The sequence below is a fragment of the Desmodus rotundus genome, chromosome 3, assembly GCF_022682495.2.
Source record: "Desmodus rotundus isolate HL8 chromosome 3, HLdesRot8A.1, whole genome shotgun sequence".
Lineage (NCBI taxonomy): Eukaryota > Metazoa > Chordata > Mammalia > Chiroptera > Phyllostomidae > Desmodus > Desmodus rotundus.
This window is the reverse complement of record NC_071389.1, coordinates 102,654,013-102,667,453: the sequence shown is the minus strand read 5'-3', so window position 1 is coordinate 102,667,453 and position 13,441 is coordinate 102,654,013. Positions and strand designations below refer to the sequence as shown.

The window sequence follows — 13,441 nt, the reverse complement described above, 5'->3', positions numbered from 1 at the left end:
CAAAACTTTGAAGTAACGTGGCAGCCAAGGAGAGTGGACTGGAATGTGTGTACGTGAACAGTGATGGTTTCACTGTACTAGTCAGTGGGGGTGGTAGACGCTATTGAGTGAGCATGTGTACTGTGTAGCCTCCATATTCAAAATGACTGAGTTGAGCAACAAATCTGCATCAGATTTTGCGTTAGGCTTGAATGTTCCTCTGTGGAAACTGTTCAGATGATTGAAAAGGCCACTGCTACGGGCACCTGGTGATTGGCAGCTTCATCATGACATTGTGCCTACTCACGTATCATGTCCTGCCGAGTTTATTTTGAAATATCAAATCACCCAGGTGCCTCAGCGTTTGCACCCTGCAACTTCCGGCTTCTCCCAAAATTAAAATCATCTTTGAAATGGTAGAGATTTCAGACTGTTAATGAGATTAAGGAATATACAACAGGGCAGCTGGTGGTGATTCCAACAAAGGATTTTGCAGAGATTTCACTGGGAGAACTGTGTGAGGCCCCAGGGTGCCTGCTTTCTTTCATCTTCCTGAATAACCTTTTCATAGTATGTGGCTGGATACTTTCTGGACAGATCTCATAAAGTTGTGCAACCATCATTTCCCTTTTTTTTTAAAACCATTTTTATTTCTCCCACCCAAGTTTGCCCTCTTCCAGCTTAAAGTGTTATTCTGTATGGTGTCCAATTAATTTCTTCTCCTTTGCCTTTCATTCCTTTGGTTACCTTACTTTTCCTTTCTGATTAATATGCTGTGTGTTCATATATGACTAAATAAACCAATAGACTTACTAATATTTGGTATTATTTATCTGCTCTGTGTATATTATACCTTGGGTAGTAGAGACAAGTTTAAATACTAGAGATATTTGGTTATGATACACAATGAATTGATGAAATATAGTTAGACTGTTTACATTTGAGGGACTGTCGACTTCACAAACTACAGTTAACTGATGTTTAGTTTGATATTTTTTTTGTATAGAATCGATTGAATCATCAAATTTGGCATCTTGTGGATTTAGTCATATCTTGCCAATTTTCAGCATGAGATTTTTTTTGATCTTTTATCTTCTCTCTTTTTGCTTTCTCTTCTCAACTTGAGTATAAGTACCAGTAGTTTTGAAAAGTAAACATTTCTTCTGTGTCCGTTTCTGGGAAAAGTGAATTAATAGATCTAGAACATTAAATATACAGTATGTTTCTGTGTGTTTTGCCATGTCCAAGTCAAGTTACAGAAGACCATGAATTTTAAAAAGTTCTTTGAGGGTCAAGAATAATTTTTAAACCACTCTTGGTTTTCATAATTAAACTCAGAAAAGTACATAAAATATAAACATATGGCTTAACAAATTGCTTATAAGGCAAATATTCATTTAACCATTACCTACGTCATTGGAGCTTTATCAACAGCTCAGAAGTTCTTCCAGTTTCTTTTCCCAGTAACAATTCTTTGGTAATTACTTTCTTGCTTTTCTTTAAAGCTTTTGTTTTTTCCTAAAACATCTTTTGCCATAACACAATAGTTTAATTTTGTTTTTTTTCCAAGCTTTATGTAAATAGAATCATGTAGTACATATTTATTATGTCCATTTTATTTCACTTAACATAATGTTTGTGAGATAATGTCCAAATTGTTGTATCTAATAATTTGCACTGATTAATGTAATAAGTTTTAAAAATGCAACAGGACATGTCCTAAAATAACTTTTTAAAAAGTAATAAATATTTGATAATTGGTTTTTGTAAGTCCTACAAGTCCGCTCAATTCTATAATTCTCAAAACGTCTCATAGTCATTGATTTTGTTATTTAAAAAGAGGGAGATTAGCTCAGTGGTTCAAGGAGTCAGTAGTTGGTTCTGTCTGATGAAGATATAAACAGTTAACATTTTGCTCTGATTTATAGTATCTTTAAACCTTTTTAAAGTACTGTTAAAAATTTTGAGAGAGCCAGTATAAATTTGTTTGTTACAAAATATGGGTGAATGAGATGTATTTTCTAGTGTTTATTTGCAAAATATAATTTAGAGTCTGCACTCTATTACGCTAAAACAACTTACTCTCTAAACATATAAAGAATTAAATTTAAAGAATTTAAAGAATTAAAATTCTTTTCTCTTTTGTTAGGAGGAATAAACATGGTGTGTCTCGAAAGAAGATTGCACAGATGTTGGATCATTATGAATATCAAATGTCCATCTCTATTGTAATGAATTCAGTGGAACCTGTGCACAAAAGCACACAAAGACTTCATCCTTCAGAGGAGAGACAGAGGTGGGGAAGCTCTCTAGGCTCGCACAATCAAGTCTGTGTCACATACAATCATTAAGGTGGCTATTTTCAGCTAACACATTAGTTTTTTGCCTTTGAAAAATACTAGTGAGCCTTTCTTGAAGTTTAAATAGTTTTAAATTAAAAAAAAAGACTGCATTGCCTCATAGAGGATGTTCCCAGCAGTTGTTTAAAGTATAAATAAAAATTGCATTAAATTGTATTTTAAATGTTTTTATAATCTTGTAATAAATACCTTTGGTTAATATGAGGGCAGACACCTAAGTGGATAAGAACCAGAATGTTTTCTACAATTGAATTTTAAACTAGTTTTATCTACTTTGTAGAGAATGTTGAATAGTTTTATAGTTCATACCTAAGACTAAATTTTCATAAAACTTTAGTACTTTTTCTTAAGTACTTTAAATATATAAGAAATACTAATTTGTTATAGGCACCACAGTTGATACACCTGTTTATTATGTAGGTAAAATTATGTTGCTGCAAATTCATCTGTGTGACAGAAATATTTCTAAGCTATAATTAGTATATCAGTTAGTTGAAACACAATTCTTCATCAAATGCCATGTAGGTGTATCAGTCGGCTGAGGAGTTTTCTCCATAATACACATATTTATAATAGAATATATATGGATTTATCACCCTTCTGAAGCCATCCCTTTCTGCACAGCTCTCTGATTCTGGAATGGACAAATGGAGGAATCACTATATAATTAGGAAAAGCTCCTCAGACTACTCTGATATATCACACTTCTCTATTTAACACATATAATTCTAATAAAAAAATGTATTGGGCAGTTCGCTAGCATTAATTATAAGAGGATTAGTCATGTAGGATATTTCATTTCTACTGGTTTTAATTTTTCTGTAGAGCCAGCGATATATTTCACTGGATATGTTTCTTTGTTAGATAAAACTGAGACTTAAATTCATTTCAGAGATCTTATAATTCATCCTAATCTTTGCTTTCATTTGCTCTGTTTTTTAATTAATTAACTAATTATTTTTATTGTTATTCAATCACAGTTGTCTGCATTTTCTCCCCATCCCTCCACCCCACCCCAGCCAATCCCACCTCCCTCCCCGACCTCTACCCTCCCCCTTGATTTTGTCCTTGTGTCCTTTATAGTAGCTCCTGTAAACCCCTCTCCCCACTGTCCCCTCCCCACTCCCCTCTGGCTATTGTTACATTGTTCTTAATTTCAGGAAGAAAACTCCCAGCTAATTAGATGCTATTTTAAAATATAATCATCATGATCCTTCATGTTTTACATGCTAATATTTCATAGCCTTCACAGCAGTTATTATAGTTTTATATAGTATTCAAATATGAATGCAGTAACTGAGAAATCAGTTATTAGGGCTGAAGGTTTTTTTGTTGTTGTTGTGTTGTTTTTAAGATTTTATTTATTTATTTTTAGAGAGAGGGGAAGGGAGGGAGACAGATCCATCAGTTGCCTCTTGCACTTACCCCAGCCAGGACGGTGGGCAACTTGGACATGTGCCCTGATTGGGAATCGAATCAGTGACCTTTTGCTTTGCCACAGGATACCCAACTAATTGAGCCACAACGGTCAGGGTAGAGTTGAAGTTTTTTAATGTGTGTTTTTGTTTTAACATCTGCAACCCATAATAAGTGAAGCTTTTTAGTTTAGAATCACAACAAACTATTGCTTAGTTTTGTTACAGTGACCTTTTAGAATATTTGGAGGCAGCAGAGGGAGGAGATTGAGTTTAGTGGTTTTTAGAGTTTGATGGGTTACAGCTTGTAAATAATAGTTTTTCCCATTAAAGTTGTTAGCTATAATTGTGTACATATAGGGAAAGGAATGATTAAATTAAGGAATTAATAGTTTGTGATGGTTTTCTTTCTCCTTACCAATTAAATAAGATTATTGTCCCAATTATTATTTTTAAAATTATAGTGCTATTAAACCAGTTAGTCTCTGTATGTATATCAGATTTTCTCATTAAAAGTATTCTTAGGGTGGTAAGAAGCCATATTTGTTGATGTAGATTTTGAAAGAGGAGCAATTAGTGATCGTCTTGTGTCTCTTTGATTCCTTATACTCTGAAAGCAAATTAAATTTATTCAATTCATTTGACTTAAATTGCCAAACTTGTTAAGTCTAAAACATTTTTCACTGTTGCATGATGTGTAAATTTCATGCCAAACCTTTACAAATTTATAATTGAGATTTTTGCAGTTAAATTCAGAGATTTTGTAATAGAACAGTTACAATTTATACTATCTTTTGAACTATACCAAGTGATAAAATTTTTGTAATAGGATACATGTGTGTTAATTTTGAATATATTTCCTATGGAAATTCATAATGTGTTGTCACTGTAATACTAAGCACAGAAACAAGGGGAAAGAGGAGCACAAATAACTCTTTGGAAAGATATCCTCAAGAGTAAATAGTTATTCTCAAAGCTAAGGCTGTGTGTCTCTTGGAAGGTTCACTTTTTGATACATTTAAAAGTCTGTTCTAATCATTTACATTAGACATCCTCTCTTTTTCTTTTCCTTCTTACAGATTTTGTTTTTTGAATGATAACCCTGTTACATTCCAGGTGTGATGATTATAGTAATTACATATATAATACACTTCCTAATATAGAAACCAGTAACTTCAATAAGCTGTCTTAAATTTACATATGAGTAAAATAGATTATTTTTATTTTGCATGGACACAACCATAGTCTCCCCTAACCTTAGAACTGTACACAAACATTATACTTACTTGGTAACTAAAGACTTTGTCTAGGAGTGCTGCCCAGTTCATATTTCCATGTTGTTTTTTCTAATTGAACTTCTTGTAAATTAATGGGAAGATTGAGAGCCTTTGATGAGCTGTTGGGCTTTTGCCTCTCAACTTTATTGCTAACTAAGGGGAAAAAATAAGGATAATTTATTCATTTATGGTTAAAATGTGTTCAAGTGCAGTAGAATTAATCGAAAAACACTATTTGGATTATTTTCTTGTTTTGCAGTTTTAACTGGTTTTTCAAATAGGGCATACAAAACTAAAGTTTTACTATGCTTGGGGTTGGTTTGTCTACAGCTAGTAATTATAATTGTAAAATTTTGTTTCTGTCTCTTCAATTGTAATTCTGAACTCTTCAGTTTTTTTACTATAACAAAATGAAAGAAAATTTGATTTGGGAAGGGATTGTGGATTATCCCCTTGATTCTTCTCTTTTTTTTTTTTCTTTTTTGTCTTAATAATATTAGAAATCATGTTTCTTTCATGGCCTTTTTCTGAACACGTTTTGTTTTTTCATTCTTGGCTCATCCAACCTTGTGTAACCTCATAACATTTTTAATGAAGTTGATGGATGGTAAGTGACTGACAAAATGGAGGTAATTTTTTTTCCCTTCTGTGTTCCACTGAATTCATTGTTTCTTATGAACCTTATTTAACCGTGTTAAACTTACAGACCACAGCTTTGCAGGTAGTTTCCTGGCCCCATTGTTTAGATAGAACTTTGATATGAAAGTACTTGGGAAGATTTATGAAAACCTATCAATGTGTTACTCATTTGTTAGGAACACCCTTAATATGGCGTAGTATTTGGATATATGGATTTAAGAAGAAGATTCTTTCATAGCACTTAAGCATCATGATGATAGACTAGTTAAGTAGTTTGAAATACACTATCATGGGAATCATTATTTTATCATGGTTCTCCAATCTGCCCTTCTTTTTTTTGTTTTGTTTTGTTTTAAGATTTTATTTACTTTTAGAGAGAGGGGAAGGGAAGGCGAAAGAGAGAAAGAGAAATATCTATGTGTGGTTGCACACCCACTACTGGGGATCTGGCCCACAGCCCAGGCATGTGCCCTGACTGGGAATCAAATCGGCGACTCTTTGGTTCACAGCCTTCACTCAATCCACTGAGCTACACCAGCCAGGGCCAATCTGCACTTCTTAAAGAACTGAATGATTTTGAAGGAAATCTGATAGCAATTTTGAGTTCAACTTCTACAGGTGGGTCTTCCTATTCTGTAGTGTTGCTACAATGATCAATAGGAAGTTAATAGCAGCAAGTCTTAATTTAATAACATTCATTTAGGTAGCTGCCATTTATTTATTTAATATAATTGTTACAGTCTGACTTTTCATAACAATCTATAAAGGTTTTATAAAGAGGAAACAATTTACAGAGATTAAGTAACCTATCCAATGTAATTTCTTTAGGAAGAGATGAAACTGGGATTCAGATCTCCCACACATACTCCTCATTATATCCCATTTTATCTTTTAAACTACAGTTTTTTAGTTTTCTAAGGTAGGAAAGAAATTTCAATGAAGAGTGCATCTTTACCTTTGATTTACAGGGTTAGAAGGTATGTTGATTTATCAGTGAAGTTGAGTGAAACTATAAGTGGCCATTTGTTTAGAATATATTTTTTGAAGTCAAGATTAAAAGATTTATACAATTTAGTGTTTAAATGTTTTCTACAAAAAATATTGATATAATTGATAATCATTTCAACATCTTTTGCATTTTTACATATGCTTGTACTTTAATGTGTAAAATTAATATTCATACATGTATTATATATTTAATATTTTCTGATTTTAAATAGCATTTAAAATGTGTAGTATTCAGTAAATGCACTGCCAAATTACATAAGCTGTTTTGCTGATTAATTTTGAGGCAGTATTTCCTAAAGTAAATCAACTATATTTGTTAGTGGTCTTTTTAAATGTCCACTCAACTGTACTAGTAGTAGAAGTCATGGAAATAATGTCAGTTTTCTCATTTCCTGAAGAATTGAGAGTTTTTTTTCTCTTTGTTTATGTTGTTAATTTTCCAAAATTAAAGAACAATAAGGAGCTGGTTACTTTAATTTGTTATATAAATAATACATTGAATTAATTAGATTTTACAGGGAAAACCTTCATAGATGAAGAATTCTTACTGTTGAATATTTTGCCTTATTTTGTTCGGTTAACTTTAAAAGTAGAAGAATTGGATCTTGTCTGATTTTTTATTGTTTCTTAAGAGTAGTTTGTGGTTTTTTTCTTTGTTTCTAAATGTGAAGTCAGCTGGAATTTTGTTAGAATAAGGAAAACTTCACGGAAGGAGAAATAGCATTGGTTTCATTATGGTAGTTATCAGTTCAGGAAAGCAGAAAGGAGTGTATCATTGAATTGAGTTTATTGGACTATATTGCAATGTAACACTGACAAGATGTGGTTAAAACATTTAATTTTCATTATAAGTAAATTGAAGTATTTACAGGAAATGTAATGGGAGGACTAGGCAAGACATTTTGAATTAATTAAAAAGTGAAGGAAAATTTAATTCTGGGAAATGATAGGGGAAAAACTGCTAAGGCTAGAAGGCAGTCAGAAGTGGTATTTCTCCCTCCCTGTCCTCCTTTTGCTGTTTAAACACCTGTAGATCAGGACCAACTATGAAGGACACATGGACAAAATCAAGGGTGAGGTTTGGGAAGCAAGGGAGGGAGGCCCATCTCCCTTGGCGTTCGGAGGGGGGGTAGTGGGGGGTGGTAAATGCAAACAACTGTAATTGAACAAAATAATTCACATACATACATACATACATACCTGTAGAACCATGGTATTATGTTAAGAAAGATTATCTTTCACCCTGAATGTATGGAAGCAGGATCTTCCTTGGACACTACTGTTTTTGGAGGTATGTCCTTTAATGAGTTAATATTTATTTATTGTTGAAATAGTCAACAACCTTTTGATATTAGGGACACATTAATTTAAGTAGAGCAGCTTTATAAGGCAGTTTGTAATTCAGGAAACATGGAAGTGGAATGTGAACTAGTTTTATTCGATGCTTGCTAGGGGAGGGAGCATTCAGACCAGCAGAAAGGAAAGTTCATCATTTATTTAACTGGTGGGTATCTCTGACACCACCAGAGGTTTTGTTCCAGATTTTGAACCTCACCAGTAGTCTTTAGATTTGTGATTTATGATCAAGAAATTAAATCCTAAAGTACAGGACAAGGAAAGCAACCTTGAGACTTATAAGTATCTATTTCATTTAGGGTAATTTAGAGATTCATTTTTTTAACACTGCCAAAGAATTCTCAGACAGTCTGAGAAAAATACTTAAATATTTTAGGTATTTATCCGAATCTTAAAGTGGTCCAACAAAAAGGTCGTCATTTTTCAGAATCTTTTTTCCAGTGAACTGTGTTTCCAAGGGTGACTTTAAAAAAAAGAAGAGTGCTTAACTATATGATTTCACTTATATGTGGAATCTAATGAAAAAATTAACAAAATAGAAACAGACATATATAACAGAGAACAGACTCACAGCTGTCAGGGGAGGGGGATTGAGGGGCTGGGTGGAAAAGATGAAGGAATAAATAATGGGAAAAAACCCCTCAGACACAGACAAAAAGTATGGTGATTACCAGAGGGAAAGGGGAATGGGGAAGGTAAAAGAGGATAAAGGGGGAATAAATGGTGACAGAGGAGACTTGACTTTGAGTGGTGAACACACAATATAATATACAGATGGTGTATTATAGAATTGTACACTTGAAACTTCTATAGTTTTATTAACCAATGTCAACCCAATAAATTCAGTAATTTTTTAAAAAAAATCAAGTGTTTAAATCTATTGTGAAACATCTTTATTCAGCAATGAAGAATAGCTGGTATTGATGCATAGCGTCATATAGTTTTACTCTATTTGAAAAATAACGTATTTTTTGCCTTCTTTATGCTAAATCTCAATTTAACTTTTCTTTAGTTTGTTGTCTTGGGATAGTTTTCAAGATGTTTGTAGCATGGTTTCAGTGGAAAGGACACATTATTGTAATATATGAGCAGTCTCTTCTGCCCCCATTAGTAACCATCCTTCTGTTTCAGTAGAGAGGGTAGCCCTCCTCCCATCTAAGGTAATGCCTTCACCTGTACTCTGGATTTCATCTCTTACCTTCTCAGGAATCTATATGTTGTTAATTTTTTCTTCTCTCTAAAACTTCAATCTTGCCTTTTTTCTTTTTGTTTCTTTGTCCTGTCCCTTCCCCTTTGTTAAATAGGTATGTGACGTATATAACCAGAACCTTGGTCAGAAAATAGAACATTACCAGCACCTTAGAAACCCTTAGTGGCTCCTCCATGCCTGAGTGATCATTGTAAAATGAAAATAGGATCATGCATAAAACCTTCAGGAGCTTCCCATTTCTGTTAGGATAAAGACCAAAACCCATAATCTGATATTTAAGATCCTGGTTGATGGTAGCCCCTACATTGCTATTCAGCCTTCTGTTTATTACTTTTCTTACTTTCTGTATGCCATCACTACTGGCACTTCTCATTTCTTGAATGTGTTATTCTGTTTTGCTGGAAAATTCCATGTGCACATACCCCTTCCATACACATCCTTCAGATTTGAGCTCTTAAAGAAAGCTTTTTTGGACAAAGCTGGTTTGGTGAGGTCCAAATTAAATGTATGCTCTCATGTTCTTTTTCTTCGTTAATTTAGTATGAGTAAAAGCATAAACCTCGTTTTATTGTGGTTCATTTTATTGCTCTTTGCAGATACTGTGGGGAGGGGGGTTTATTTGTTTTTTACAAATTGAAGATGTGTGGCAAGTCTGTCCATGCTGTTTCTCCAACACATTGGCTCACTTTATGTCTGTGTCCCATTTTGGTAAACTTTGCAGTATTTCAAACTTTTTCATCATTATTATTTTGTTACGATCTGTTATCAGTGATTTTCAATATTCTTTTGGGGGACAAATCATACCCATGTAAGACCACAAATAAGGGATAAATGTGTGTGTTCTGACTACTCCAACAACTGGCCATTCCCCTGTCTTTCTTCCTCTCTTTAGGCTTCTCTGTACCCCTCTGACACAACAGTACTGAAATTAGGCCAATTGATAATCCTATAATGGCCTGTAAGTGTTGAAGTGAAAGGAAGAGTTTAAATCACAAGCTAGAAATGGTTTTTGAGAATGGCATATTGAAAGGCAAGAGAGTTCAAAAGCTAGGCCTTTTGTACCAAACAGCCATGTTGTGATTACACAGGAAATGCTTTTGAAGGAAATTAAAAGTGCCACTCCAGTGAACACATGAATTATAAGAAAGCAAAATAGCCTTATTGCTGTTAAGGAAAAAGTTTTAGTGGTGTGGATAGAAGCTAGCCACAACATTCTCTTCAACCAAAGCCTAATTCAGACAAAATCCTCTTACATTCTTTGAAGTCCGAGAGAGGTGAGGAAGCTACAGAAGAAAAGTTTGAAGCTACCAGAGATTGGTTTATGAGGTTGCAGGAAAAAAGCCTTCGCCATAACAGAAAAGTTCAAAGTGAAGCAGCAAGTGCTTGCTGATTTAGAAGCTGCAGCAAATTATCTTTGAAGATGTAGCAAAAATAATACGATGGTTATAGTCAACAACAGATTTTCTACGTAGAAGAACCTCATATTGGGAGAAGATGTCATCTGGGCATCTTCTCCCAATATGAGGTTCTAGCACCTTTGTAGCTAGAGAGGTGAAGTCAATGTCTGGCTTCAAAGTGTCAAAGTACAGGCTGACTCCTGTTACGGGCTAATACAGCTGGTGACTTCAAGTTGAAGCCAGTGCTTATTTAACATTCTGACAACCGTAGGGCCCTTAAGAATTACACAAAATCTACTCGGCCTGTGCTCTATAAACAAAGCCTGGATGACAGCACATTGTTTACAGTATTGTTTACTGAATACATAAAACAGTGTTGAGACCTGCTCAGGATAAAAAAAAAATTCCTTTCAAAATATTACCGCACATTGGAGAACCAAGATGGCCGCGTAGGTAGACACACTGCGCTTCCTCGCACAACCAGAACTGACAGAAAATCGAACGGCAGGGAAGTCCGACACCAAGTAGACAAAGGAGAAACGTACATCCAGACCGGTAGGAGGGGCAGAGACGGGCACCGGGGTGGAGAGGACTCGCGTGGCCGTGGCAGGACCGGGACTAACGCGGCAGGCAGTCTGACCACTAGCAGACCCTGCGGCCCCGCGTTCGCGCACAGATAAACTGGGACGAAAGGTGGGGAGCGAAGCAGACTGCATAACCCAGGGCTCCAGTGTGGGGAAATAAAGCCTCAGACCTCTGATTGAAAATGCCCGTGGGGGTTGAGGCAGCAGCAGGAGAAACTCCCAGCCTCACAGGAGAGTTCGTTGGAGAGACCCATGGGGGCCTAGAGCGTGCACAAGCCCACCCACTCGGGAACCAGCACCAGAGGGGCCCAGTTTGATTGTGGGTAGTGGAGGGAGTGACTGAAATCCAGTGGAGAGTGAAGCGGGTGCCATTGCTCCCTCTTGGCCCCTCCCCCACATACAGTGTCACAGCACAGCGACCAGCATTACCCCACCCTGGTGAACACCTAAGGCTCCACCCCTTTAAGTAACAGATGCACCAAGACAAAAAAAAAAAAATGGCCCAAATGACAGAACACTTCAAAGCTCCAGAAAAAATACAACTAAGCGAGGAAGAGATAGCCAACCTATGGGATGCACAGTTCAAAACACTGGTTATTAAGACGCTCACAGAATTGGTTGAATTTGTTCGAAAACTAGATGAAAAAATGAAGCCTATGCTAAGAGAAACAAAGGAAAATGTACAGGGAACCAATAGTGATGGGAAGGAAACTGGGACTCAAATCAACGGTGTGGACCAGAAGGAAGAAAGAAACATCCAACCAGAAAAGAATGAAGAAACAAGAATTCGGAAAAATGAGGGACCTCCAGGACATGATTAAACGTTCCAACATCTGAATTATAGGGGTGCCAGAAGGAGAAGAGGAAGAACAAAAACTTGAAAAACTTACTTGAACAAATAATGAAGGAGAACTTGCCTCATCTGGCAAAGGAAATAGACTTCCAGGAAGTCCAGGAAGCTCAGAGAGTCCCAAAGAAGCTGGACCCAAGGAGGAACACACCAAGGCACATCATCATTACATTCCCCAAGATTAAACAGAACGAGAGAATCTTAGAAGCAGCATGAGAAAAGGACACAGTTACCTACAAAGGGGTTCCCATAAGACTGTCAGCTGATTTCTCCAAAGAGACCTTGCAGGCAAGAAGGGGCTGGCAAGAAGTATTCCAAGTCATGAAAGGCAAGGACCTACTTCCAAGATTACTGTATCCAGCAAAGCTATCATTTAGAATGGAAGGGAAGATAAAGTGCTTCCCAGATAAGGTCAAGTTCAAGGAGTTCATCATCACCAAGTCCTTATTATATGAAATGTTAAAGGGATTTACCTAAGAAAAAGAAGATAAAAAATAGGAGCAGTACAAATGACAGCAAACTCACAGTTATTAACAACCACACCTAAAACCAAAACAAAAGCAAACTAAGCAAACAACTAGAACAGAAACAGAACCACAGAAATGGAGATCACATGGAGAGTTATCAATAGGGGATTGGGAGGGGGGGAGAGGGGGGAAAGGTACAGAGAATAAATAGCATAAATGATAGGTGGAAAATAGACAGGGGAAGGGTAAGAATAGTGTAGGAAATGTAGAAGCCAAAGAACTTATAAGTATGACCCATGGACATGAACTATAGGGGGGGAATGTGGGAGGGAGGGAGGGGGTGGGCAGGATGGAGTTGAGTGAAGGGGCGGAAATGGGACAACTGTAATAGCATAATCAATAAATATATCAAAAAAATATTACTGCACATTGACAATGCATCTGATCACTCAAAAGCTTTGATGGAGATGTACAATGAAATTAATGTTGCCTTCATGCCTGCTAACAATATTCATTCTACAGCCCCTGGATGAAGGAATAATTATGACTTTCAAGTCTTACAATTTAAGAAATAACATTTTTAAGGCTATCACTGCCATACATAGGGATTTTCTGGATGGATCTGGGCAAATTTGAAAACCTGGAAAGGATTCACCATTCTAGAGGCTGTTAAGCATATTCCTGATTCAGGGGAAAGATGTCAAAAGATCAACATCTACAGGAATTTGGAAGAAGTTGATTCCAGCCATCATGGATGACTTTGAGAGTGGTCAAGACTTCAGTTGAACAAGTTACTGCACATATGGTGGAAGTAATAAGGGAACTAGAATAAGTGATGCCTGAAGATGTGACTGAGTTGCTGCACTGTAATGCTAAAATTTTAATGAATGAGGAATTGT

The 13,441-nt window shown here is 35.8% G+C and overlaps 1 protein-coding gene across 3 annotated transcripts in view; it reads left to right on the top strand.

Moving 5' to 3' along the window:
• Positions 1-12,377, top strand: part of N4BP2L2 (NEDD4 binding protein 2 like 2) — a 30,985-nt gene extending 18,608 nt beyond the window's left edge. Inside the window, exon 4 of one of the 3 annotated variants that reach the window (XM_045188089.3) lies at positions 2,129-12,377. In XM_045188089.3, coding sequence (XP_045044024.1) covers positions 2,129-2,330 — 202 coding nt within the window. In that variant the 3' untranslated portion in view covers positions 2,331-12,377. The remainder of the gene's footprint in view (positions 1-2,128) is intronic. The other 2 variants (XM_045188087.3, XM_024580839.4) reach the window with 2 other exon arrangements.
• Positions 12,378-13,441: the final 1,064 nt, after the last annotated feature.